We start from the raw sequence: 26,107 nt of genomic DNA on the forward strand, positions 1-26,107 counted from the left end.
GTTCCTCCCACTGCGCACACCTGCTCCTCGCTGTCCCATCAGCCCCAGCTCTGCTTCAGACTGCGCGTGTTATCACGTTTTACCTGCCTGATACCGAGTGCACATCGTCTTATCCTCCACTGCTTCTGTATCAGACTTTCACCCTGTCTTCAGTTACTTTTTGTGACACTGACGGTTGAAAATCGATATGTGGGTCAACATTTGCGCATTTACGCACAGAAGACGTGTCCAAGAAAGTTCATCTTTTCTACACCCTGCTTAAAATCCACCACACACCACGATTTATGTCGCATAAATAATCGGGGGTTTTTTCCCCTAAAGTTTCCACAAGCTTCATCACTTTCACGTCGCCTTGTGTCCAGCAGAGAACTGGAAGTTGATCCTGTGAAAGTCTGATCCTGATTTCCTCTCAGGCACCGGGACCGGCAGCAGCAGCAGGGATCAGACCTGCAGAGGAACTTCTCCTCGACTTCTGAAGCGGAGAAAACTGCTTTAAAAGACGTTTTAAAGAGAGTCAATGTAATAGATCCCGGCGACTTTTTATTTCACATATTTTTGGCAACACATATAATTCACACGAGGAACAATAGAAGGACGTCAGGAGCCTTTCTCCTCCTCTGTGCCGGCTGTGGAGGTCCACTGGTGGTCAGATTCACCAACAGACTCAGATGGCGGTGAGTTTTAAGTTTGTTTGAGCATTTTAGAACATAGAAAAAAAAATCAAAACCTCTTTTCGGAAATGATTTACACAGTATTCTGACTGCAGCCAACATAAAAACAACAAAAAAATCATTACTTTTACTAGATAATTTGCTTTTAACATGCCTGATCATTCACAAGGTTTGATTTGTGGTATTTATTCCAATTTACTAAGTAAGTCACAAGATTTGAATGCATGAACAGCTAAAAAGTACTGGTGCCTAGTTATTAATAGATGGGTCTATTGCTTTAGATGGCTTTATTGAACTCCTCTCTACCCAGGAGCTGCTCATCCTCACAGGCTCACTGCAGATCCCCTGATCTGATCGGCTGTCATGGTGGCCTCGGTGACGGAGGAGTGGGCCTGGACTTCACCTCTGAGTAGATTTCCTCCTCAGGAATGCTGATGGAGAAAACCCAAATCCAGCTCGGTGTTAATACCCCCGATTTACTCGCGTAAGTGGCTTGTAGGACTTCAAAATAAGGAGTTTGAAGGGCTTACGGACACAGTTCTGTGCTCTGTGGTGTCAACCGGGAGGCTGTGTGAGCGTCACTCAACAGTTTCATTCAACAGATGTGGTTCATGACAGCGTTGGGCTGTTTCCCTGTGGTAAACTGATCAAGTTCAGAGTTTGTCATGAATACAAACATTATCTTTGCATGTCTCAGTGGTGAATTACTGAATGATTATCCCACAAGAACATACTTACGCTGCCTTACAACACACAGGCTTTACTGTCGGGGTTAACTGATTATTAGGGCCGATATTCAGCTTTTTCTAATAATCGGTGTTCGTGTTTTTGTTTTTTTTCTGTCAGAATGTCGATGAAACAAACAAACTTAAAAAGAGCTGCAAGATGAAATGCACTCAGTTGTCAGACTCCTGCAGTTCAGGGGTCTTATTTCTGTCATTTCCTGCTCTGATGTGTGGTATTTTGTGATTTATGTATTTTTTTTTTTTATCTGCTATAGATGATCAGAACGAGCTGATTGTTTGGTCAGAGGGGGTCGATGACAGCTGGAGGCGTGTCAGCGATGGGCCGGAAGTTAGATCTGTCCGGACTGACGGACACCGAGGCGGAGCACGTGCTGCAGGTGGTGCAGAGGGACATGAGGCTACGCAAGAAGGAGGAGGAGCGCCTCAGGTGGGTTCTGATGACCTCTGATGTTCAGTTCACTTCACTCATGTGGTTCTATACATATTCATCGAGTGACTCATTCCATTATGGTTGCTCACCCTGTTAACACAGGACACTGAGAGGCTATATTTACTCGTTACCACTGCTTTACTGCTTAAATTCAACAGAAATGCCCCTAATGCCAGTGTGTTTTCATGAAACTTAGTGGAGGATGGGGTCCAAGAATAAACCCCCTTTTTTCTACCTTTTGGTGTGGATCTGGATGAAGGAACAGACCCAGGAGTTGTTCCCTCTTTCTTTAACACTGTGTTAGAGGGATTTTCCTGCGTTTTGTTAATTCCTCAGGGAATATTCCTCAGATCTTGATGTAAAAAGTCTATTTGTATATTTAGGTGGTTGTATCTATTTGACGTGGATCCAAGATCTGGTGAGTTTAAATTATGTTTAAGCAGTTGTGGGTGGCCTAGAATTTAGAGTTGTACAGTGTTACAGGGTTCGATATTAAATTAGGCTTGATTGGTTTAAAGGAGATTGTTGGTTGTTGTTTGTAGGTATGCACCTACGGAAAACTGAAAAAGGTGTCCTGCTGAAACTCACTGTGAAGATGAGTAACAGTGAATGTGATTTACATTTGAGGCTCTTTCAGACCTCTGTGGGTATTTTCCATCCTGCCTCTTTGCTCTGAAGTGTTTCCTCAAATCATTGCACAGGAAGCGACCTCCCTTTCCTGTTGCACTCAGACAGCTTCCTGAAAACTTCCACCCTCCCCTCAGCACCCAAACACAATATGTACACACACAGAGACAGAGTAGTATATGCTAATTGGGCGTGTTTGACTTGAGTCTCCTTGGTCTAAAAACCGACGGGTACATAATAGAAGGAAATGATTTGTCTGCTTGTAAGTGAGTAAGAATAACATGGTGATGTCATCGGTTTGAGACCCTTTTAACTGGCTCCTTGTGTTTTTATTCCCTCACACGACATTTTTCCAAAAAGGCTTTTAGTAATCAAAGAATTCCATCAATGGATAAGAAAATTGTCCCTTGCATGCAAGATTAACATGCTGCGTTAATCTTAATTAATAGCTCTGAATTCCTGAAGATTTCCAAAGAGAGGAATGTCTTAATGTGGAATTTGGCTCGAGCCTCGTTTACTACGTGACAAAATGCTGTTTGTTGTGTTGTTTGTAGCTTTTGTGGTGGAGGTTCGTATATTGTGACATTTGTTGTAATGACAGAAGCTCTGTGATGAATTAATAATTGCGGTCTGTTGTGTTTAACTTATGCACACGGTTGATGCGACACACAGTACTATTCCACTGACAGACTAATGAGCCTAGAATTACAACAACGCAACACAAAAGGCAGAGAAGAGAGAGAAGAATGTGCAGAATTAAAAAAGGTAATTTTTTTTTCAGGTCAGATTTGATCATTCATTTTTAAACTGTCCATAATGAGCACAAATCAGGAGTGCAATGCAGACCACTGGAGCTTTACAAATCCTGGCCTACATTACCCACAATGCAATGTAGCCACTGAGTGACATCAGTGGAGGAGATTTATAAGATTACATGCAGCTTCTTTTGGAGCCAGGGGAGGCGTTTCTACAACTTTTTCCACATATGTGGTAGAACTCCTGTAAACACACTTCAATGTGTAAAATTGGTGGAGGCACCCTTTAAATGGTCATGTGACATTAGCCGAGGCAGTTAATCTTCAGAACTTTCTCCTTTCTCTAACTCTAATTGTGGCGAGGCAAAGTGCTTGATTACAGATAATCTTGTTGTCGTTTGCTACACCGGGTCTGATGTTTGACTCACAAGAGGACATTTTTAAACACATTCATACTGAGTTCTTTAACAGCGATGAACTTGTGTTTAACCTGCTAAACGATGTCAGACACATCCACACCAGCTCCCTTCTCCGGCAGAAGCACGTTAGCAGATAAGGTCACGTACCATCTTCAGCTATCACGTCCTCACTCTTCTAGCTGTTAAGTGAGCTCTGACTTCATGCACCCTGCTTTCAATTCCTGCACCGTCGACCCACCTGAGATGAAATCCAGGAGTCTCAGTGACGGTCGATGACTGATAGACGGTGGAGTATAGGGAAGTAATCAGCATCGAGAGTCGAAGTGCGGAAAGGAATACAGATGAGAGGTCAGTATAGTGCTGAATACTGCTGCTGGTTCTTGTGTCTTTGCCGTCCGTCAGTTGTTTATGAATTTGGATCTGGACTGAGTCTTGGGTGACACTTTCTATCAGGGTGCTCATGTTACAGCGGAGGGCCGCACTGAACTGACGTTTGTTTCCTGGGCACAGTATGACAGCCGTCACCATCATGCAGTCTTTCAGAAATTCACCATCAGAGAAAGGCTTGCTCTGATCCACGAGCTTGTATGATGGCACGTAGCTAGCTTTCATTGTTGATTCTTGGACGGTCAGCTGCTTTGCAAAAATGTTTTGCCTGGAGATGAAGCTTGAACGCAGTTTCAGGACTTTTTTGTGTCTTTGCTTTGTCGAAAAATGTCTCTTAATTTTGTGTTTCTTGAACACGGTGATACTCTCCTGGCATATCCTGCATAGCCTGTGAACCAACACTTGTGATGAAATATCTGGATATCCACTCTCGATTAAAAGCGCAGCATTGTGTCAATTTTTCAAATTTTTGAAACATCCAGGCCTCATCACGCTTCTGTCCTGACAGCCACTATTGCTACTTGTCACTTTAGGTGAATCAGCCAGAGTCGACTTGAGGCCTGTTGTCCAATCGAAATGCAGACGGCGCTCTCTGTAGGAATCAAGCTAAATAGCAATGCAGACTCACTGTAGCCGTTTGCATCGAAATTTATTAACTTGCGGGCCGGATTGAGATGGTCCGCGGGCCCGATTTTGCCAAAGTGTGTATTAAGAGATAGTATGTGGTGTGAAGTTGAAGCTTCACAGCAAAACAGTGTAAGCTTAAGTAGATGGAGACTTGTTTATAAAAATGTAAAAAAACAAAAATAAATAAATAAACAAAAATAAAACACAGAATGGCTCCATGCAGCTCATCCGGTGCAGACGTTATTTAATTTCAGATGAGCTGCATGCCTTCACTTTTAGCTCAGCAGCCACGATAGGAAAGATTAGTGTAGATAATGTCTTTTCAAATTAATTTGGTTCTCTGGACTAATGTAGACTTGATTTATACAAGTCTGCATTTATTGATACAGTTTTATCTTTATCCACAATAATGCACTTGAATAAATGTACGTCGTTTGGAAATCTCTTGATGAAACACGGTAAGATTTAACAGTGCCACAAGCTGAGTGACTAAACACCTCTAAAACCAGAGGATTTATTGTTCTATCAGATTGCATTCATTTCAGCAAGGTGTCCCATTAAACTGGTAACTGAGTGTGTAAGATGTGTGGTATTCTTGAAGAAAAACTTTGTTAGATTGAAGAAAGGTGTGTCTGCGTGGGCATAAATTAATTATAAAATGTGGTGATATCGACGAGTCGGAGTGTGTTTGCCTCGTTCAGTCTCCTCAGACAGCCACAGTTCACTGAACCTGCACCCGATGATGACTTGCGGATTGCTGGCATGTGTTTCCCCGCTGTAACACCCTCCCACACACACACACACACACACACACACACACACACACACACACACACACACACACACACACACACACACACACACACACACACACACACACACACACACACACAGAAACACATGCAGCGCTTGGCACCTCCGATCTGCGCACACACATGCAGAGTGTTGGTGTGGATGCTAATCCTGCCTGATTGGGAGAGGAAGTCTGTGGAGGAGAAGTTATGTTCGGTGTTACAGGAAAATCAGTCCTGAAAGAAAACGCAGAAAACAAATGAAACGGAAAAAGACATTTGACGCGTTTCATTGAATCCTCAAAAAAAGTAAAAGTATTGTGTAGAAAGTTCCAGGGTTTTGTCTTTACACCGTTTACAGCAGCTATATTTAACACAATATTGACAGTCATTGTCCTGAAGAGGAGAAAAAACGCTGCCGATCTTTTAAAATCTTTTAAAGATGAAAAAAAAAAAAAGCTGTTATCCATTGACAGAGATGTAAGTGCACATTAGTGGACGTCACATCAGCTTATCGCCAAGAAACAGACTTTTTGTGAGGATTATTGCAGCTGACACAGCTCGAGTCTCTCCCTGTTTGTTCTGTTCTCATGCCTGAAGCTGTAAAGCTCCTTTAGACGAGGCTGTGTGAGGACAGAGCTGCACCACAGATACAGCGCAGAGCCGAGCCGCTGATGGACATGTGCGTCTCACGTCTCTTCGATATTCAGACGAGACATAATGAATGTGGATGCCGCTGTGTGTTTGTATATTTATCCTGCATGTTACTCCAGTGCACTGCATCTTGCTGTGGCTGTGCGCGTTTGACCCTGCACAAATGTTTGCGTATGATCCGCCTCAGAGCTATTTATACCATCCAGTGAGCTTCAGTAATGCAGCGTCGAGAGAAGGCAGCCAGAGGGAGACTCTGTGTGATGTGTCGAGCTCAAATGATTCGGACGCTGTCAAATTTAAAAGTTGACTTTAAAAAAAAAAAATTAAAAAAACAGGAAACCGATAAGCTGAGAATTACCAAGTAGACCATTATATAAGCTTAAAAGTTTGAAAAGCTTTACTTGGTAATTTTGAGGTAATCAGTTCCCCCGATTCTTTTTTTTTTTTTTTTTTTAAGCTAAGTTGCTCCGTCAGATTTGACAGTTTAGTTGGACCATTCAGTCGTTCAGCTCATGTATTTAAGGAATTATGTGATAAAATTTCAGCTTCGGACAACTTTTTGAACAAAATAAAACATTTAAAACAGCGATTTGTTAGATAGCGACACAATTGTAGTTGGAAAAAACAAAAAACAAAACTTGAGCATCCACGAGAGGAGACTGGGCGACTCCGTTCAGAAGAACAGAGTTTGGTCAGTCTGTGTTTTTGATCACAGTAGCGTGGAACGCCATACCTAAAAATACTGTGTTGTTTTTATGTAGTGAAGTTGCCCAGCGACAACAAATGAGAGAGGTAGAGTGGCGAGTTTGCTACTTAGTCTAATAAATAAACAAAATGAACTCATAAATGTCAAGAAGGGACATATAGTTACGCCTGCTTTCCTCAACAAACAAAGAAAATAGAACCGTACACCATTTGGATCAAAGTTTCTCTCTCTTACTCAAATAAGACAAACTTAATTGCCTTGTTAACATTTCGTTCTTACTCAGCATGAAATAAACTTGGCTAGTCTTCACACAATCACCTCGGGTTTGGTCAAAATGAATCCTCTAATCAGTGACTCAGATGTGAAAGTATCCCAGCTCTATCCTGTCCCCAGCTGCCATGTCTTCTCATCCTCAGGGCCAGAGTCTGAGTCAGAGCCACAGCTAACTGAGCTACTTGCTAACGGTCGCGAGTCACAACATCCAACAAAAAGGACACAAGTCCAGAATACTGAGCAGCAGGAATATGATGTGCTGCATCCTATAGTTTTGACACTTTCCTCCGAATTACCTTTTTAAAGAAGTCAACTTTGGCTGAAGGAAGTAGTGAGGATATTTTTTTCACTTCTTTCTGACCTTTTATAGACAATGACTGAAATGATAAAGTGCCAATCAGCAGATTTAATGGATGAAAAGTATGACCACCTGATCAGTGTTTTAGATAGTTACATTGTTCTTTCCCTCCATAAATCATATACAGAACACAAGTTTTCTGCTTCTGGCCTGTGAATGTGAACACTTTCAGGAGCATTGCATGTCTCCATCTGTCAGTGTGCAATCATGATAAGAGTCATCATATGTTAATTCCACTTCAGGAGAGACTTCATGTTCCCTGCACATATGTTTATATGTGCATTTGTCGGCGCATATATCTGACATAAGAAAAGATTCTGTATGTGAATGAAGCCTGTTACTGAGAAGCCAATTTTTTTTTGCTTTAAACCTTGATTTTTAAAACTAAACTGAAGTCAACTTTGAAGCCTGCGGCCTCTGTTCCGTTATCTTGCCTGCGTCCTCGTGTTGTCAGCCTCCATCAATCACCAGCAGTAATCACCTATAAATGATTCAGTCATGGGTGATGCTCCTGCAGGCCTGCAGACTTTTTTTTTTTGACACTTTCCTTCTGGCGCTGCTTACACCAGTTTCCATTTGTCTCCCTTCTGCCTCTATCTATCTTGTTTTTTTTCCCCCTGTTTCTGTAATTTCTTCCTCCATCGTCTGGAAGCTTGTGTTTCCCATGTGGTGTTTGATGCTTCAGCAGTGTTTGAATGCAGGAAAACTTGCAGGCTGTGCACATAAAGATGGATAGATGGATGTTAATAAATGTTAATGTTTTGGATTTAACAGGTGAGTGCATGAGATCTGTGGCGATAACAATGTTTTGGTCCACAGAGATAGTGTGTGTACTGTTTTGATATTAGTCTTCCATTGTACTTATTTCATTTAATGTGTTACATGTTTCTTCAATACGAAATCGGACACATGTGACTTACGTGTAACAGGCTGAAAGATGGACGTGGAGGATTTTAACAAAGTCTGATGTATTGCAATTAAAAATTAGTTAGAAAACAAAAACAAAAAGAATCTTAAACAATGGTTTGAGACTTACTTAAGACATGTCTGTGACATAACCTTAACAAGCTCCAGAATAACAACTAACTGATGAAACGGATACTTAAGCAGTGATGCATGTTTATGATACTCTGCCACGAGGAGCCACATGGACAGAAAAAGCTGCTGCTGCTACTGTCGAGGAAACCCACCGATGTATTATTCATCACAGCTTCCTCCTCTAACCTTTTACATGAGCGCAGCAGGAGGCATTTAAATGAACGTGAAATGATAATCTGACATTTATGAACCAGAACTCCTTTTTTCCCCTTTTTTTTTTTTTTTTTACGTTGTTGACCATCCGGGGATTAATAATGTGCATCGGGGGAGATATTACTGCTCTCTATAATCCTCGTTCACCTTTTTAAATGATGTTTATAAAATGATGAACTGACCGACTTTTTGGAAGCACTTTAATTTCTGCCCCATTTTCATTAAAGGATCAGCTGTGTGTTGACGTGCACTCCATGTCCCCGTCATCATAATCATCCTATTTCAGTCATGATTGTTGCTTCATCCACGGAGAGCAACTGTATCACCCCTGTCTCCTTCCACAGACTTAAATATTATCTATAAATATGCAACATTTTTTACTGTCATTTTGTACATCTCTCTCTCTCTCTCACATGCACACACACACACACACACACACACACACACACACACACACACACACACACACACACACACACACACACACACACACACACACACATCCCTGGTATCTTCCTCCCTCTGAGCATCCCTCCCCCTCCTCCCCACAGTGAACTGAAGCAGGAGCTGGACGAGGAGGGCAGTCGCTGCCTCCTGCTGTCACGGCAGAGTTGCTTCAACCGGCGCTGCTGCATCCGCTGCTGCTCGCCCTTCACCTTCCTGCTCAACCCCAAGCGCGAGTGCCGCGACTGCCGCTACAACGTCTGCAAGGCCTGCCGGGTCTACAACAAGCGGGACAAAGCCTGGCTCTGCTCCTCCTGCCAGAAGAGCAGGTAAGGGTCGGTGGTGGTGGTGGTGGTGGTGGTGGTGGTGGAGGGATTCAGGGAGTGTGTGTCTGTGCCAAGTACACGAGGCTAAGTTAAGGATGAGAGGCTGACGTCAAAGGTTATTAAGGTCTTAACTCTGCTGCTGGAGAGATGGATTTAGCACTTATTACATACAACGTAGTCAGTAAGATACAGCGCAGGATGAAATATGACACAGAAAGAGCGACTCACAAGGCGGCAGATTTGGAAGGAAAACTGTACGTAGAAAGACAATTTTCCACCTTTTTTGTTTATTTTAAAGTGCCTTTTGATGCAGCAAGTCTGTTGCTCAACCGTATCATTTTGAAATGTGTTTTTTTTTATGTTTTAACCACTTGCTCAGATGTGACATGTTTCATATGACTTCATCAGATAGACTGGGAAATGTGTCCAGTGATTGTGATGTAGATGAGACTGGTGCTGCGTTTCCGAGGCCTGGGGTAAACTAGAAAAGAACTAGTGATGTCCAACTATGTCTGAATGATGAAGTGTCTAAAATCGTCCTGAACTGTTAAAAGTCGTCCGTCTCGGAGAAGGGCAGATGAGATAATCGTTCAGATAACAGCTCACATATTTTGGACAGTTTCTCCTCAGACTAAACAAACTACAGTGCCAGCGTTCATGGTTATGCTAAAAGTACGATTCTTGGATGTGGTGTTATAGTTTTTAGGACAGATTGGATGACTATATGACTCAACTTACATGCTGACTCACGATTCGATGATAAATCTTTGTAAATTAGTAAGTTTGAAGTAATATCATCTCTATAACTACCTGTCGAAAGTTGTGATTTCTGTTCTCGTAACCCAGTGAGGACTAGCTGACATCATGGCATAAACTAATGCGATGATGCTAATAAACAAATAACAATAAATATATAAACACTTAACCTTTAAACTACAGTAGGAATTATACAGTACTGTATATTACAAATACTGTATACTGCAGAGACCCAAAGTTGATTCTCTACACCCACCTTGTCTGCTCTGAATGACTGGCAGCCGCAGGTATCCCAGCAGGCTTTAGGGCAGAAGACGAGTGCAGTCATCACAGTAACAAACACCCACAGTGTGAGTAATTAAACCTGTCAAATCACCTGAGAACTCGCAGAGAGACGCAAACAAACGGGGAGAACGAGCACAATCCACACAGGAAGGATCGAACCAGGCACCCATTAGTTTACATCATGACCTTAAATTCATGATAATCTGTCTGGTAAACTACATAAATATTGTTGACTTCCATCTCAGCCAAGATCTGAATGAAGGCTTCACAAATGTTTCTGTAAGAACTGAGACGAGACCTGTTTGTTAAACCTCCCTGACAGTTTCCTCTGCCGGTTTGTCTGAGGAAACACACACACAGACACACAGACTGGACGAGGCAGGTCACACTCGAAGACCGTGTGTGTGTGTGCGTGCGCGTGTGTGTGTGTGTGTGTGTGTGTGTGTGTGTGTGTGTGTGTGTCACCTCCACCTCCTGTCAAAACACTCCCTGTACACACACTCACTCAGCCTCCTTCACACTCAGGCGCACACTGAACAGATGGCAACTAATTTAGCATGCTGACATGAATATATCTCTGCAGCGCCCCACAGCTGTCATTCCTCAACATTCAATTATATCCAACTTCATTTTTACTCGCGAATGTTGAAACGTGGAGGTGAGATGTGAATCTTTCATTCGTTAATTAGATGTACATGAAATCCCACTTTGATTAGACCTGTTAGATTAATGATACACGACGCTGTGTTTGACTGACACGACTTTAAACACCAGAAGAAACTCTGGATTCACTAATTGGATTCAAATTGGGTCCAATTCTGAATCAGTCAGGCGGACGGTAAACTTCTCCTAAACTCGAAGCCTTTTCCTTTAAATGCAGTAGAAACAGTTGCTTACTTAACATCCGGCAGTTAAAGAGCAACATTATCATTTATCTGAAGTCATGTTTCTGTCCATCCATCAATTGGATGTCCAATATTCACTTTCCTCTTTCCTCTCCTACAAATATCCAGTTGAAATGCAATAAAAGAGTGGAGAAAATAGTTAAGATGCATGAACAGTAACAATTTTTATATCTACTATCTGAAAGTAAGAACGGTAAATTGAAAACAAGTGGCAATGAACCAGAACGCTACGAGGAAGCTTTCCTGTGCATTTTATCATCTGGTGTTAACGTTACGAATGACAGTGAAGCGACTGAACTGGAGACCAGCGTGTTCACAGTAGGATACACATTGATAACATCTGTAAAGTTTAGGTGTGTCTGTGTGTCTCTCACAGGTTGTTGAAGACTCAGTCACTGGAGTGGTTCTACACGAACGTGAAGCAGCGCTTCAAGAGGTTCGGCAGCGCCAAAGTGCTGAAGACTCTTTACAGGAAGCACCTGGTGGAGCACAGCGCGCTTTCAGAACTTACTGGTAAATTGCTCGATTCCTCAGAATTGTGGGTAAAACCTGACACTTCTGAATCTTTTTTACGGTCCCTTGACATTTAGGATTAACCTGCACTGACGGTTCTTGTCTGTGACTCACTTAAGAAAAATAAGACATCTAAAAAGGTTCTGAAATCCTGAGTATGAGTTGTTCAGATTTCTTCTGCAAGTCTAATCCCCTATTGAATGCTGTAAACAGATTACCATGGGGATGAATTTACACTCATGAGAAGTGACGGTGTGGTTTTATCAGGAGGATGTGTGTCTCCCTGAACAAACTCTGTGTCATTGGGATCATGTGATTTGTGCTGTTTCATGTGTAGAACAGGACGTGAGAGTGAAACAGGATTAAACTCCTGCTTGGCGTTTCATCTCGCATTATTTCAAGTTTACTGCAAGTTTGTTTGCTTGTTTGGTAGCGTTTCTTAAAGCAGGCCGACACATTGCGTAGCACCAATACACACAAGGGTTATAGGAGCTGTGCTGGAGGCAGCCATGCTGAACACGTATTGGTGGTACTAGGAAGTGTATTGAATAAGCCTAGTTGCCCCAGCAGCATATGCTCCGGCGTGTTGGTCTAGCGGAGGAGAGCATCTCTGGGTCATCAGTTCAGAGTGTGATCTGATTGGGCAGACGAGGGATTTCAGAGAACAATGAGGAGAGGTCGCTGCCCGGCGATGACGCGGAGCTGTGACCCCTGTGGCTGAGCGACAGGACACCGCTCAGCGTCTCACTCTGGTACACATAGCTCTGTTTTTCATTTTAAACACACACACACACACACACACACAGAGGCTGTATCATACATTCTAATTTGTTCATGATTGACCTGCACTGGAAATTCAGCAGTGTTTATTCAGCTGCCAAATCCAATCTGCACAGTCTTAGTCATGGAAAAGCCCCGCCGATGCTTACCCTGCATAAGAATAATGCGAGCTGCACGAATAGCATCAGAATTAACACAGCTGACATTTGGGAAGTAATAGCCGAGGGTATAGGCATCATCCAGTGTGAGGTTTGTGTGGCAGTGAAACATTTCCCCCTCAAGACAGTGTGACAGTTCAGTGACACATCCTCCTCCAAAGACTGAAGAAGATAATGAGTGAGGAGCAAAGAAAAGGGCAAGAGAGCACATACAGATACATTTATATTCAAAGTACAGACATTTAGAGCGGAGAACAGTCAGAATGATGCCACTCAAAGACAAAAACAGAATTTGTTAGGTATTAAAAAATACTTTTTTACTGTTCTCTTTTTTTTCCTTCTTTTTTATATTTTGTAGTTAGACAGAATTTCAAGCACAAGACGCTGAAAACTTGACTGATTGTAACAAAAATGTTGTCCCTTCTGCAGGCGTAGTCTCAGTTGAACCCTCAGCAGTGCATAGATAGTGCTTCTCGCATAGATAAACAAAGCAGAGGTGGAAAAACGCCACACAAGGTTGCAGTCGCACTTGTTACATTTTATTTTCCATTTTCCAACTCCAACTTCCAAGTACCAATCCGGACATTGAGTGGCGTTCCACTGTATGTGTCCTAGACGACTAGATTAAAAGTCAGAGGATCGCCAGTTTTTTTACTCATCATCAAGCCAGCACGCCTGTAACCGTCTCAGCTAGAGCTCAACTCGGCCCACATCTGGACTTCTCCATTGAAAATGCGATGTTCTGCGACTGCTATGAATGTGGGTTCAACCTGCCATCATATACATTGTATGACACAATGCATTAGTATTATGTATCTACATATAAACATAATACAGCGAGCGATATATAAATACTCATGTATTTCAGCGTCCGCTGACCTTCCCCAGAGTCTGAGAGTGCTTTGGGGTTTTTGTGACCTTTTAGCTGCTCCAGTAAATGCAACTGTGTTTGTCTTCTTCGTGTCCCTGTGCTGCGGCCAAATGTATCCTGACTCATATGATGTTTCAACACAGATGTCTGCACACGCACACACGCAGGCTTACACTTGGGGTCACAGCAGCACAATCCACGCTCAAGCCCCTAAAACCCAGAGAAGACCCTCATGTTATCACACATCAGTGAACTCATGCCTATAGGGTTTTTTTTTAGCAATAAAAGGGAGTAAGTATGGATGATATATATAAAAAAAAAGCAACCTCATTTGCTTTAAGTCCTCTCTTTTCCCCTTTAAAATGATTGAAGGCGACCCTGTGTACTGTACTGTACCTCTGAACCGGCGCCTGCTGCGCACAGATCAGGTCGTGGTAATACCACACGCGAGGTCGCCCTAATGCACTTACATAACCACAAATGGCTGCATTGTTGCATGAATATTTACACCACGTCAAAGGAGCTCAGGGTTCAGAGTCGGAAGGGTGACTGAGCCCTCCGCTGCTCCGACATCGACTCCAAGTTCAAGTCATGGAGTTAAAAACTCAAACCATCATCATCATGTTCTCAGCGCTTAAACATGTAATTTCCTATTACTGTTTCTGAATCGTTTTATGTTTTATTTTTATTGTTCTAACACTGGCAGGTTGATCCCGTCTTTTCAGGTTCAGCATGTCAACGTGTGTGTGTGTGTGTGTCCATGTCTGTGTGTGTTTGCAGAGGGCAGCGCCTACGAGGAGAGTATCTGCAATGAGGGCAGCGTCTGTGGGAGCGACTCAGCCTTCTACAGACAAACTGAAGGTGCAGGCTTGTTCAATTTTCCAACATTACACCCATCCCAGTGTCTTTTGTGAATTCACCTTTGGACACTTGCTCCATTCATGTTTTTGGGCGTGACATATATTAAACCAACAAAGAGCATTTTCTCCCGTTCCCTTTAAGAGCCAGCTGGCTGCTGGACCCTCTTCCCCACCATTTCACAATCCTCTGTCCCATCAATAACTCTGATATGAGAAAATACAGCGACATTTAGCTGAGGATGTTTGTAATAATCATAAATAATCAGTAATTCAGGTTAATGAGTGTCCTTTGTTCTTCTATGCATCAAAACGTCACACACAGTCCCAGTTCATACAGTCAAATAGTTTTGAAGTGAAGCATCTAAGCAGCTCTTGCTGAAAATATTTGTTTTTAGCAAAGTTTAATGTTGTTTCCCCTGGAGAGTTTCCTCTGTCCTGTCAAGATTACAACCGCAGCTTGTAGTTTTGCTGATTATGTGTGCCATAATATTTGTTACAGTGTCTCAAATCATAAAATCAGGTTGCGTAGGAAAACAATGACAGGAAACAGACTGCACCTTTGACTCTGCCCTTTGTGTTGGTCTATGGTGCTGTAGCTTTCTGCTGCCTCAAGACAGTGCCTGACCATACCGCGATTCAAGACCTGTGCCCATGGGTGCACATGCAAGTACAGTGCCGAGCTAGCTGTTTCCTTATGTTTGCAGTCTTTGTGCCAAGCTAAGAATCTGCTGGCTCCATCTTCATATTGAATTAGGCAGATTTTTAGTATCTTCTCCTGAAACTCTCTGCAGGGGAAAAAAAAAAGAAAAGACAAAATGAGCATATTTCCGAAATCGTTAAAACTTGTCTGTTAAAACTTGTCTGTTAAAACTAGATTTTAAAACAAGCCCTGTCTGTAAGGCAGGGCCTAGGCATCGAGGTCAATGAAAGGTAAATACAAAAACTGCAGTAAGGCCTCTTTCCATGTCAGTTCATATTAAATCATTTAATCTCCACAAACTGTTCTCCGCGCAGCGACGCGTCACCTTTAGGGCCCCGGGGCAGCATCGAGCGCGTAAGTCCATCTGCGCAGGAAAGTTGCTGCAGCTGACCTTCCACGGCAGCATTATCCGGTTCAAGGTTACTCAGGGGTCATAGTAATCCTCTCATGAATCCATAAACTCATATTTGTTCCCAGCTGCCATGAATCTAATGCTTTACTGCAGCGGAGAGGTAAACAGTCGGATGATGATGTTTTATCGCTGTGTTTTCCGCTCTCTCGGTCGCCGCCTAGGTCCCACTCTGCCCTCACTTCTCCTCACGCTCCCAGTTCACTGCACAGGATAAGTGACTGCGAACATGAATGAAAGGCTGCAGCAGCCCGATGGTTACGTCTCTGTCAGCAGCGCCTCGAGGCAACGCGAACAGATTAGTAACACGCAGCCTGGAGACGATTTAAACTGAGAGGGATGCAATTACCCTCCTCTGTTAGACATAATTGGGAAAAGAGTGAATGTTTTTTTTTTTTTATGTGCTGTCAATTCAGGTAATAACAAGCGATCCCTGTGTTTCTTTGTGTTCAGAGCACAGCATGGCAGAGACACTCACTGTGGCCATGCGGGTGGCAGAGGAGGCCATAGACGAGGCCATCTCCAAGGCCGAGTTCGACACCGCCAGTCAGGTTATTTATGTCGTTCACATTTTATTAACAGTCTATCATCATGCATGGTTGGTTTGCTTATCTACAAGACACTCTGTAGACACAAGATCCTCAACTATCACAAAGAGACAAAAACTCTCTGAATAAAAGAGACGCTAAACAGCTAAACTAACTTTAACTTTAAAGATACAGAACAATCACAAAGACACCCTCAGTGACTAGATAGACACCACGGAGGAGATGCAGAACCCTCACAAAGAGACTCTTTGACAGTTATTAATAAGAGACGCTAAATGACTACAGAGAAAACTGATCTGATATGATCTGCTACTATGTGAGTATTCATGACAGCAGATGTATCTGTAGGTCAAACCAGAGTGTGTATTTCTTTCTAATATACTCCAGTATGTTAAAATATATCTACTTAGCCGTAATCTGTTTAAGTATCCCAAAGCTTTTGAACTGAGTACAGCAAATATGTATATTTAGAGCGTATGTTGAGTGGAGTAATCAGCTTACAGCGCGTGTGTTTGTGTGTGCGTGGTGCTGAACCGCTCTCTTATGTGTGTTTTCGGTTTGTTCATTCGCCAGGAGAAGCAGAATGAGGCGCACTATCTGCGGGAGCACAGAGGAGAGCTCATCGAGGAACTCGCCAAGACGATTGTGCAGAAAGTACGATGTGAATAATAGATTGCATCCGTCTGAGCTGCCAACACTCACTTTGTGCAGCAACAGATGTTTTGTGGTGTGTAATTAGGCTGATTGAGTGTGTGTGAGAAGCCTCCACAGCTGTTCTGAGACGGGGCGATGTGTTCAAATTTCAAACCTCCTGCACAAAAACATTGATTTGCTCTGAATCAGGAAAACAGACTTGCGTGTTCCACATGGGATCGGATCCATTCACAGTACTCATCGTGTCTCCGTCTCTCTCAGATCATTAGCAGGAGGAAGACTTTGGCTGGGATGAGGGCAGAATATGACCAGGACTGGCCACTTGAACACGACACTGACCTTCAGCATCCTCATCAGTCTGCCTGCGATCGAGCCTCCAGCTCCCTCAAACAGCAACCAGGCCTCTGGGTAAAAAAAAAAAAGACACATTCATTCACACAGCCTGGGAACATTAGCCTGCTTCACGATGGTGGGATGACCAAAACCCTGCATCTGATGAAGCTGATAATACCTCAGCTGGTTACAGAGTGTGCCTCATACAGGCCACTGAGATACACTGAGGCCAGGGGATCGAGTCCTCCTTACTGAACTGAGTAAAATGTGACCATCATAAAAACCACAAAAGTTCTTTAGATGTCTGTGATTGAAGTTGAAAAATTGTAAAAACTTACATTTTGAACCCTGTAAGGATGCCACCTGGACTTCGATAGTGAAAAAGAAAAAAAAAAAAAATCATTCTTGCACCCACTGGAGGTCTTTCCAACACTGGCAAAACCGTTTGGATATGTTTTTGTTCAGCGGGTTACTGAACTGAGCTTAACCTACACCAGCTAAAACAGTCAGATGTTATTTCAACTTGAATGAATCAGTAAGAGCCTGGTGCTGTCCTGTAGAAGTGTCAGTCACAGGGACCATTTCTTCTGCAGAACAGGTGCTTTTACTGTACGTATATTGTGCTGTATGCTGACCTCTGCTGGCTAAACTGCTCCATAGACTTAATCTAGTTGCTGACATCCAGAACGATTGTGGGTGAAACTGGAGCAGGTGACTGCGGCACAACAGAGAGCTAGTTATTGTTGTCTGTCTGTCCTCAGAGGTCTCACTCCGCCTTCTCGCTGTTGGACAATGACCCTCCGGGTCTGATACTAGACTCGACACAGGCGTTGAAGAAGGAAGGAGGAGGGTCGGCCATGTCGCCCTGGAAGAGCGTAGACCGGCTCGACAATGCTGGTGAGATCTCATTGATCATTGCGACTTGTGTCAGGAATATTTATACTTTAATTTACTTTCAGCAGCAAACTCAATAGTTAACTAATAGTTCCAGGTCTAATAGCTTCAGTGAAGCGCTACTGTATGTTTGATAGTTGAGGTCAAGTTTAAAAACAAGCTTATATCATATTAAAAACCACTGTCATACCTACCTCCTCTGTGTTTTTGTTTGTTGCTGCATGTTTAATTGTACTTTGCGTGGTATGCTTGTTTGGCATATGGTCTCTTGCCTGCATGATATCTGTGCGTGCGTGTGTGTTCTCAGTGCTGAAGAGCCCAGATGGGAACTGGATTGCCCTGCAGAGCACCCAGCTGTCACGTCCCAGCCTGCTGACCAAGAGGAAGAGCCTGGTCTACAGTGCCTTGGAGAGGGAGTCCGGCGTGGTGTCCGCCTACGAAGGCATGGGCTCCGACACCGAAACCAAACCCGAGCCCGACAGCTCCTGGGGTGCCGTCCTCCAGGAGATCCACAGGAAGATGACGAACTCGTACCTCAACCTGCAGGACATGAGAAACAGGACCCCGTCCCCGCTGACGAGCCGCCGGGGCAGCAGAGACGAGCTGTTCTCAGACTCTGAGGGGAACTGGAAGTTTCATAAACCTCTGCTGGCTCTTTTGAAGAAGAAGGTGCCCGCCGAGATCAGGCGCCCCCCATCGTCCCCCAGGACCAGCATCATCGATGTGAACTTTAATGTGGAGGGAGTGACGGAGGAAGAGGGTGGAGAGGCGACTGCAGAGCCAGGAGTGAGAAAAGTCCGGAGGTCACAGAAGAAACGGAAGAGTAAAAAAGAGTTGGCAGCTTCTTCTGTGGTGAGAAATATCATCTACAAGCTGCTGAGATGAAAAGAGGGTTAAACAATGTTGTCAAATACTCAAAATTGCAACATGGCTGACTGCAGGAGCTGCAATTTTTTCTATTATTATCAGGCTTTGTGGTGCAACTACGGAAGAGTTTGAAAAAAAGTAGGTGAAGCGATGAAACTGTACTTCAGAATTGGGTTAAATGAGAAAAAAATAATTTCTCTTTTAGCTCATGAACAGGCTAGTTTTCAGTGTTAAGACTTTGAAGAGAAACACTCTTGACTTTTGTCTTAAAATGCATAATGGAAAAAAAACTGCCTCCTCTCATTTTTTTGTCTCACCCCTTGACCCTAATACTCTACTCTAATACACGACAGAGATGGCACGGCCCACAAATCATATCCTCCAGATGTAAGGGAACACAAACAGCACAGTAAAGCTGTTAAAATTGGAATGAAGAATAATGGTTACAGCGAAAATAGATAAAAATATGAAAAAATAACTTTAGCGTTGAATTAAATAATCGAACGCATGAAAAATGTGCTGCTTTTCAGTGTTTTTATCATCTAAAATTAATTATTTTAAGTTGGTCGAGCTACATGAGACATTTGAACGATATTTTTTCCACTTTTTTTTTCTTTTTAGATTGTTTTTGACCAAATGAGGACTGCGCGTTTATGTTTGCACGATTGAATGTGTTTTAAAAATCTTTTATTCCATGTATTCACAGGATTACTGTACAAATGACGACCACTCCCAACATTCCTCCGATGCTGTGACCCCCGACACTCTGACCTCTGGAGCCACGACCCCTGAACCATTGGCCTTCGAGCGTGACATCACAGCCCACGGGGCCAATCAGATGGACAAGGAGCTGTTGTTCAAACGTTCAGCAGGCCGAGGGTCTGATTTCTCCACCGGAGGAGAGGAAGAAGTCGTCAGCGGAGAGAGAGATAATGAAAGTGATGGACAGAGGGAGGAAGAGAGACAGGGGAGCGAGGACAGAGATGAGGAAGATGAGGAGCTGTGGAGGATGGATGTCAACTTGGATGAAGGAAGAACAGAGGATGAGGAGGAGGTTGATGATGATGATGAAAAGATGAAATCCAGATTATACAAGCTCGTCAGGCAGTCCCGACTCACGTACTTCACGTCCACTGACAACGACTTCGACAAAGTCAGCCAGAGTGAGGGAGAATGGACGGGAGAAAGGGATGAAGATGTGGCGGAGCAGAGGGAGGACGAGGCAGACGGACTCACTTTTAAAATCTGTCAGCTGGAAAAAGAAGTGAGAGCGAGCCAGTTCTCCTCCACCGAGGATGAGCTGGACAGAGTCGGCGTGGAGGAGGAGGAGGATGGGAGGAACGAGGAGCTGGCGGCGAAAGTGTGCAGATTGGCGAACCAAATCAACGCCGCTCAGTTCTCCTCCACGGAGGATGAGTTAGACAGAGCAGGGGGAGGTGAAGAGGAGGAGGCGATAGACGAAGCGGCGCTGTGGAAACTGCAGGCAGAGAAAGCCGTCCAGGCCGCTCAGCTGCGCGATCTGTCCAGTTTAGTCAGCGCCTCTCAGTTTTCCTCCACCGAGGACGAGCTGGACAGAGTTGGAGAGAACGAGGAAGCAGATGACGGAGGAGCCGCGAGACGTCTGTGGGACGAGGCAGCGGGGCAGCACCTGCGTCAGGGGAGGAGAGGATCCTTTGGGGATCTGGATGTGAACATGTTTGACCTGAGGGATGAAACTGAGGAAGGAAAGAGGGAGAGCAGTGGGGGAAAAGAAAGAACTGGTAATGTTTTGGATAGTCAGACAAAAGACGTTCAACAAGATGAAACGGAGGTGGAGGAAGAGAGGGTGACAGAGACTGAGGATGAAGAGGAAGAAGAAGTACAAGATTTGAAAGAGTCAGAGGAAAGGCGAGAGACTGAAGCGGAGAGAACGGACGAGCTAACAAAGGAGAATCAGCCAGAGGCGAAGTGGCCAGACAAGGAACAGGTCACAGACGCAGAGAGCGAAGAGGAGGACGCAGAATTCGACAGAATAATCAGCAGCATGTTGATGATGACCCTGGAGGACATGCAGGGAGAGACGTTAAGAGAAGAAGCTGCAGAAAACGGGTCAACGCATAGAGAAACAGAGGAAGGAGAGACAGAAGAGAGCGTAAGAGCAGGGAGACAAAGTGGATTTGAGGACAACGATGTTTGCACAAACACATCAGAAGAGACAGGAAGAGCAGAAGAGTCTCGGAGTCGAGGCGACAACGTGATGTCAGAGTCGGCTGTGGAAGAGAGGCCAGGAGGAGACGTGGCCGGGGAAGCTGAGGGTGATATTTCGAGTGAGAAGGAGAGTGGAGATGAAAGAGACACAGACACGCAGGAGGACGGCAAATTAACGAAAGAAACGCCTTTTATGACGGAGATGCACGAGGCCAAACAGACATATGATGACGAAGGACAAGAGGACAGAGGAGGAAAAGTCATGACGGAGACAAAGGGAGACGGAGCAGAGGGAGGCTGCGACGGTAAAGAAACCGATGAGAGACTCCAGGAAGCCAAAGAGGAAGAAGACGACGCAGACGACATGGAGCAGAGCAGCACGCCGTCTCTTCAGGAGGGTTTACTGTCACCAGAGGAGATTCAAATTGTAAGAACCGAAGTGTAGAACAGAGACAGACATGAAACACCTATGTAGCCGGCCAACAATCCAAGAGTATCAAAAGTCAGGTCGAGTTAGAAAAGCCTGATGTGTTTACATCATAAATTCTCCACTGACAGTCTGTTGTGACTTGAGTTCAGCTAATGTAAGCAAACTAAAATGTTGTCACTTACAAAACATGTATCAGTTTAAATAGCATTTGTTGAATGTTTACAGTAATAAGCATAGAGCTTTCTACATAGAGCTTCATTGCTGGAAAAAAAAAAAAAAAGTTTTTTTTTTTTACCGCAGATGAAGTATTATCTCCATTTTCTTGAACTGTCTTAAAAAAGTGAATGTGCTGATATTCATTGCATATATGATTAAAACAAATCAGCGATTTGATATTGCTCATTCAAATAGCTAATCTTTCATACTCATTGACTGTAACTGATTAACCGTAACTCTGCTTACTAACTGCTCTTTTCAAAGTCACTAACTCCTGAACAGCTGACTCTCTGCTTGCTGCTGACGCCCTCCTCCTGTCTGTCCTGTGTTGTCTTCTCGTCTTTGTGTGCTGTAGGGTGTTGACCTGGAGCTTTACAAAACACTAGAGTACATATCCACTCTGCTGGAGCAGGTGAGAGCCTGTAGCGTGGAGATGATTGCTGATTTATTTCCACCTGCTTCACTCACTTTCTCCTCTCTCCTTGCTCTTGTGTTTTTCGTGCATTAATTTCATTAACCTGGGTTTGCTGGAGAACGTTGAAAAATGGTCAGATAAGACTTTATTATTATGATGCACAAGTCCTGTTTACATTGCAATGATTTCTGTGTTGTGTGTGTGTGTGTGTTTAAGAGGTACTCGGCAGTGTCTCTACGCAGCATCACCACCGAGGTTCTGAAGGTGCTGAACGCCACCGAGGAGCTGCTGCAGGGCGTGGATGGAGGAGATGAGCCCCGAATGTCCACCCCCTCCGCCCTGCCCCCCAACACAGACCCCAAGAAACTGGACCAACAGTTCTCCAGACTGGAGGAGAACGTGAGTCTGCAACACTGCATGTGGCGCTGATTTAATGATACTGTTTACTTGCAGATTTTAGATGGTGCTTGTCCTTCAGCTTCAGCTGCATGGTAATAACATACTGCAGCTCGTTTTAAACTTGTGTTTGCATCACTGTCTGCAAGGAGCACAGAGACAGGACAGACACTGTACAGTTAAACTGAAATGTTTCCAATTATAGATGGTTTTATAAAAATACTCAAAAAAAGTAAAATTACTCAGCTCTCTCTGGTAAAGGTCACTGTAGCTGCTTTTAACTGTGTCATATCTTGGAAACAGTAGCCTAAAGGTTAGAAAGAAGTGGAAAGGTTTACTTAGCAGGTTTACTCAGAAAATACCAATACTGACCTGTGTTGAACCCGATGCTGCAGGTGTACGTAGCAGCTGGCACGGTGTACAGTCTGGAGTCGGAGCTGAGCGACCTGGAGGAATGTGCCCGAGGCATCTGCAGCGCCACGTCTGATATGGAGCTGTCCTTCCTGGAGGAGCAGGTCGCATCAGCAGCTGCTAAAGTTCAACAGTCTGAGCTACAGGTGAGTCCAAGCCAACTACGAATCCCATTTTAAAACTGAAAGATGGCACATTAATAAAGTGTCTGCCTTGGGAACTGTTTGATGAGTTCATAAAGACTCCTGGTGTTTAGAGCCAGCGTGACATTAACCAACATGTACTGCGTCACGTCCCTGTGATGTTTCTGCTCTAGATTTGTGACATCTCCGCCAGAATTGCCGCTTTGAAGAGCGCAGGCCTCGATGTGGACACACAGTCACGCGCCAATAAGACCAGGACGATTCCAGTCATGGTGCCGTATCACTTCACATTAATATACATATCATCAGCACAGCTAACAGAACATAAAGTCAAACATGGGGAAACCCAGAGGGGCAAGTGAAGAATTGTTTTCTCTCCTGTGTTTATGACTTATGAACGAATTAAGACACTTGCCCCTCAGGGCTTCCTTACAAACACATTGTAGAAGAATTAAAAAAAAAACAAGGCTTATGTTTCACATACAGCCCATCACCCTGGACTCATCAAAACAACTGAGGAGGCGATTACCTGCACCACCAGTGAAAGGTACGAAACAAAAGCTTTTTCATGTTTTAAATTTTCCAATCCCTGCACAGATGTTATCAAAATGTAGCTTTAGAAAGTTAATGCAAAAATGTTTCCCCAACATTTATTAGTAGTTTTTTTTGGTCCTGTAGCTGTTTAACTAGCGGACAAATTTTTTAAAGTGTAACCAGCTCTTCCTTCTCCTCTGTGCAATGCACAGTGGGATAACAGTGTCAACAGCATACTCGAAAGTCAAGGGATTTGCAAATGTACTTTTAATCACCTCACATTCTTAAACATCAAATTCAAGGACCTAACACCGACAGTTTTTATACTGAGCCGGCAGACTTTACAGAAACGCACAGAAAACAAACAGAGCGACTCGAATATGTGAACACGTCTTAACCGTGCAGTTTCAGTGGAAACAGCAGGAGACACAACAGAATGCAGATCGTAGCCTAACTGCTAACATCAAGTAAAAAAATATTAGAACTTTAATTTCTGTTCCTGCGCAAAATATTAATTCAAGCACTTTCAATGACCCAAGTCTATTTAAATCTATTTTCTAAAATGTTCAAGGCATTGAGATTTTTTTTAATTCACAAACTTTCAAGGACATGTTTGAACCCTTTACACTGTTTTGATGATCTTTGGACATCCAAACCAGATTATATTTGATCATATAACATATTTGGCGATTATATGTAAATTATTGTCACAAAATGTTACAAAACTGCATTGATATAGTATTTTTCTGACAATTATGAACTATCCACCCGTTGAACAAGAGCTGGTGTCTGACTCCTTTCGTTCCAGCACCCCAGATCACTTTGTAATTGGATTATAAATAATTTTTTTCTCCCTCTCTTTTTGTTTGATTTTTTTTCTCAGAAGATAAGGAAGCTTGATTCATCTGCGGTACCTCCATCACAGCAGTGCCTTGACCCTCTGCAGCCAACAGGCCAGTCTTAAGTCATCCGTTCGGACACCTTTTTGCCTTAACTTAGTTTTAAACTAAACATGCCTCAAACAATTTGGGACACTAGTACTGTATGTTTACGTGGTGTAGTTGTGCTGTATGTTACTGACTGTTGATTCTTGTGTCATCTTATCAAAATGTAGATAAAACTACTTTATTATTAGATGGATGACTGAAACATTCTTCAATTTGTTGAAGAGGAGCAGGTAAACTCCGATCACTAAGCATAAGAAAAAATTAACTAACATTTGAGTTTTTTCTTTTAGGTCTCCAAAACGGCTAAAACTGGTAAAATTATTACATCCCACAGCATGTGCACAAATCTTAATGTTTTAATTTGAATAATATTTAGACTTCTTAACATTAGCTGTCAATTTAACTTGCTGGTGAATAAAAGTTCTAAAGCCGCTAAAACTGTCAGCAGTACAGCTACTGAATATTACACTGTGTTTACCACTAACTTAAATATACAGATTACACAATGGGAAAACAATTACAGCATGCTAGAAAAATGTTGACTGTACAATGTCTGAAATAAATATAGATCTGTATTTTTCCATGGTTGTAGATGTTGTAGTATACATATTTTGTTTTCTGCCTTCAATGTTAAATTCAGAAAATAAAGTAAAAATTCAAACAGCTGCAGACATTTGCTTCAAACTGTTAAAATATGTTGTGCTCTGAGATGCAAACGCTGTGCGCTCTGTTTGATGAAGGTGGGTGTAATGGTGAGGAATTCAGTCTCATTTTTGAGATGAGGAAATGACACCCGAATATGACATTCCTCCCTGTGTAGTGGGTGTGGGAACGACACATACCTGCTCTGGAAAATAACAGCCGTCTTTGAGAGAAAAGGTCTAAAAACAAACATTCAGCAGCTTCACCTCTCGCTCTCTGTCATGCTGCAGTAAACAAGAATGGGTGACCCAACTTTTTATCTTTTTCTTTGCATTGAAACAGTCCAGTGGCTCAGATAGCTAATGCTAACATGAAGCCAAACTGTAGCTTAAAGTCTTCTGTAGTTACAATCTCCTCATAGAGGTTTGATGTTTTCCCCTCTGAATGCTCAAATTCTTAAAATGAACTTGAGCAACAGGTAACTGAAAACCAAAACAAGTCTCTGCATTAGAGAGCCCCAAAGCCTCCTGGGATATGTAGTTTTGGTCAGGAGCTCTCTGAGACGAGGAAACGCTCCCTCTGATCGGGAACAATGAATCCTTCTTTCTGTTCGCTCTCTCTCCTGTCGGACATGGCAAAAGACTGTTTGGGGTCGATCACCACTGCGGTGTCTTTGTCCTGACCGGGAGCTTCCACCTCGGCGTAAGAGGGGTGACCGGAGCCTCGTCTGAACTTCATGACTGGCCAACGGGTCGGCCGCCGCTGAGGGGAGAGAGGAAATTAAATAA

General features: G+C 43.3%; 2 protein-coding genes across 4 annotated transcripts in view; one reads left to right on the top strand and one right to left on the bottom strand.

Annotated features, from left to right (window-relative positions):
- On the top strand, nucleotides 1-25,340 carry si:ch211-106h4.9 (rab effector MyRIP). Of its 3 annotated transcripts, none has more exons than XM_037083380.1 (18): nucleotides 1-674; nucleotides 982-1,155; nucleotides 1,672-1,844; nucleotides 9,247-9,468; nucleotides 11,788-11,924; nucleotides 14,514-14,594; nucleotides 16,156-16,253; nucleotides 16,824-16,904; nucleotides 17,166-17,312; nucleotides 17,999-18,134; nucleotides 18,439-18,983; nucleotides 19,705-21,612; nucleotides 22,187-22,243; nucleotides 22,463-22,645; nucleotides 23,038-23,199; nucleotides 23,370-23,468; nucleotides 23,683-23,743; nucleotides 24,614-25,340. In XM_037083380.1, exons 3-18 carry the CDS (start codon nucleotides 1,711-1,713, stop codon nucleotides 24,628-24,630), a joined length of 4,068 nt encoding a protein of 1,355 aa, XP_036939275.1. In that variant the 5' UTR covers nucleotides 1-674; nucleotides 982-1,155; nucleotides 1,672-1,710; the 3' UTR covers nucleotides 24,631-25,340. The 3 variants fall into 3 exon arrangements, with proteins under 3 accessions (XP_036939275.1, XP_036939276.1, XP_036939277.1); XM_037083381.1 differs by having other exon boundaries at nucleotides 24,617-25,340; XM_037083382.1 differs by lacking the exon at nucleotides 22,187-22,243.
- si:ch211-106h4.6 (plexin domain-containing protein 2) overlaps nucleotides 23,975-26,107 on the bottom strand; it is an 11,301-nt gene continuing 9,168 nt past the window's right edge. The window contains exon 14 of the mRNA XM_037083383.1: nucleotides 23,975-26,081. Coding sequence (XP_036939278.1) covers nucleotides 25,866-26,081 — 216 coding nt within the window. The 3' untranslated portion in view covers nucleotides 23,975-25,865. The remainder of the gene's footprint in view (nucleotides 26,082-26,107) is intronic.

This window comes from Acanthopagrus latus, chromosome 21 (genome assembly GCF_904848185.1).
Source record: "Acanthopagrus latus isolate v.2019 chromosome 21, fAcaLat1.1, whole genome shotgun sequence".
In the NCBI taxonomy this organism is placed as follows: Eukaryota; Metazoa; Chordata; class Actinopteri; order Spariformes; family Sparidae; genus Acanthopagrus; species Acanthopagrus latus.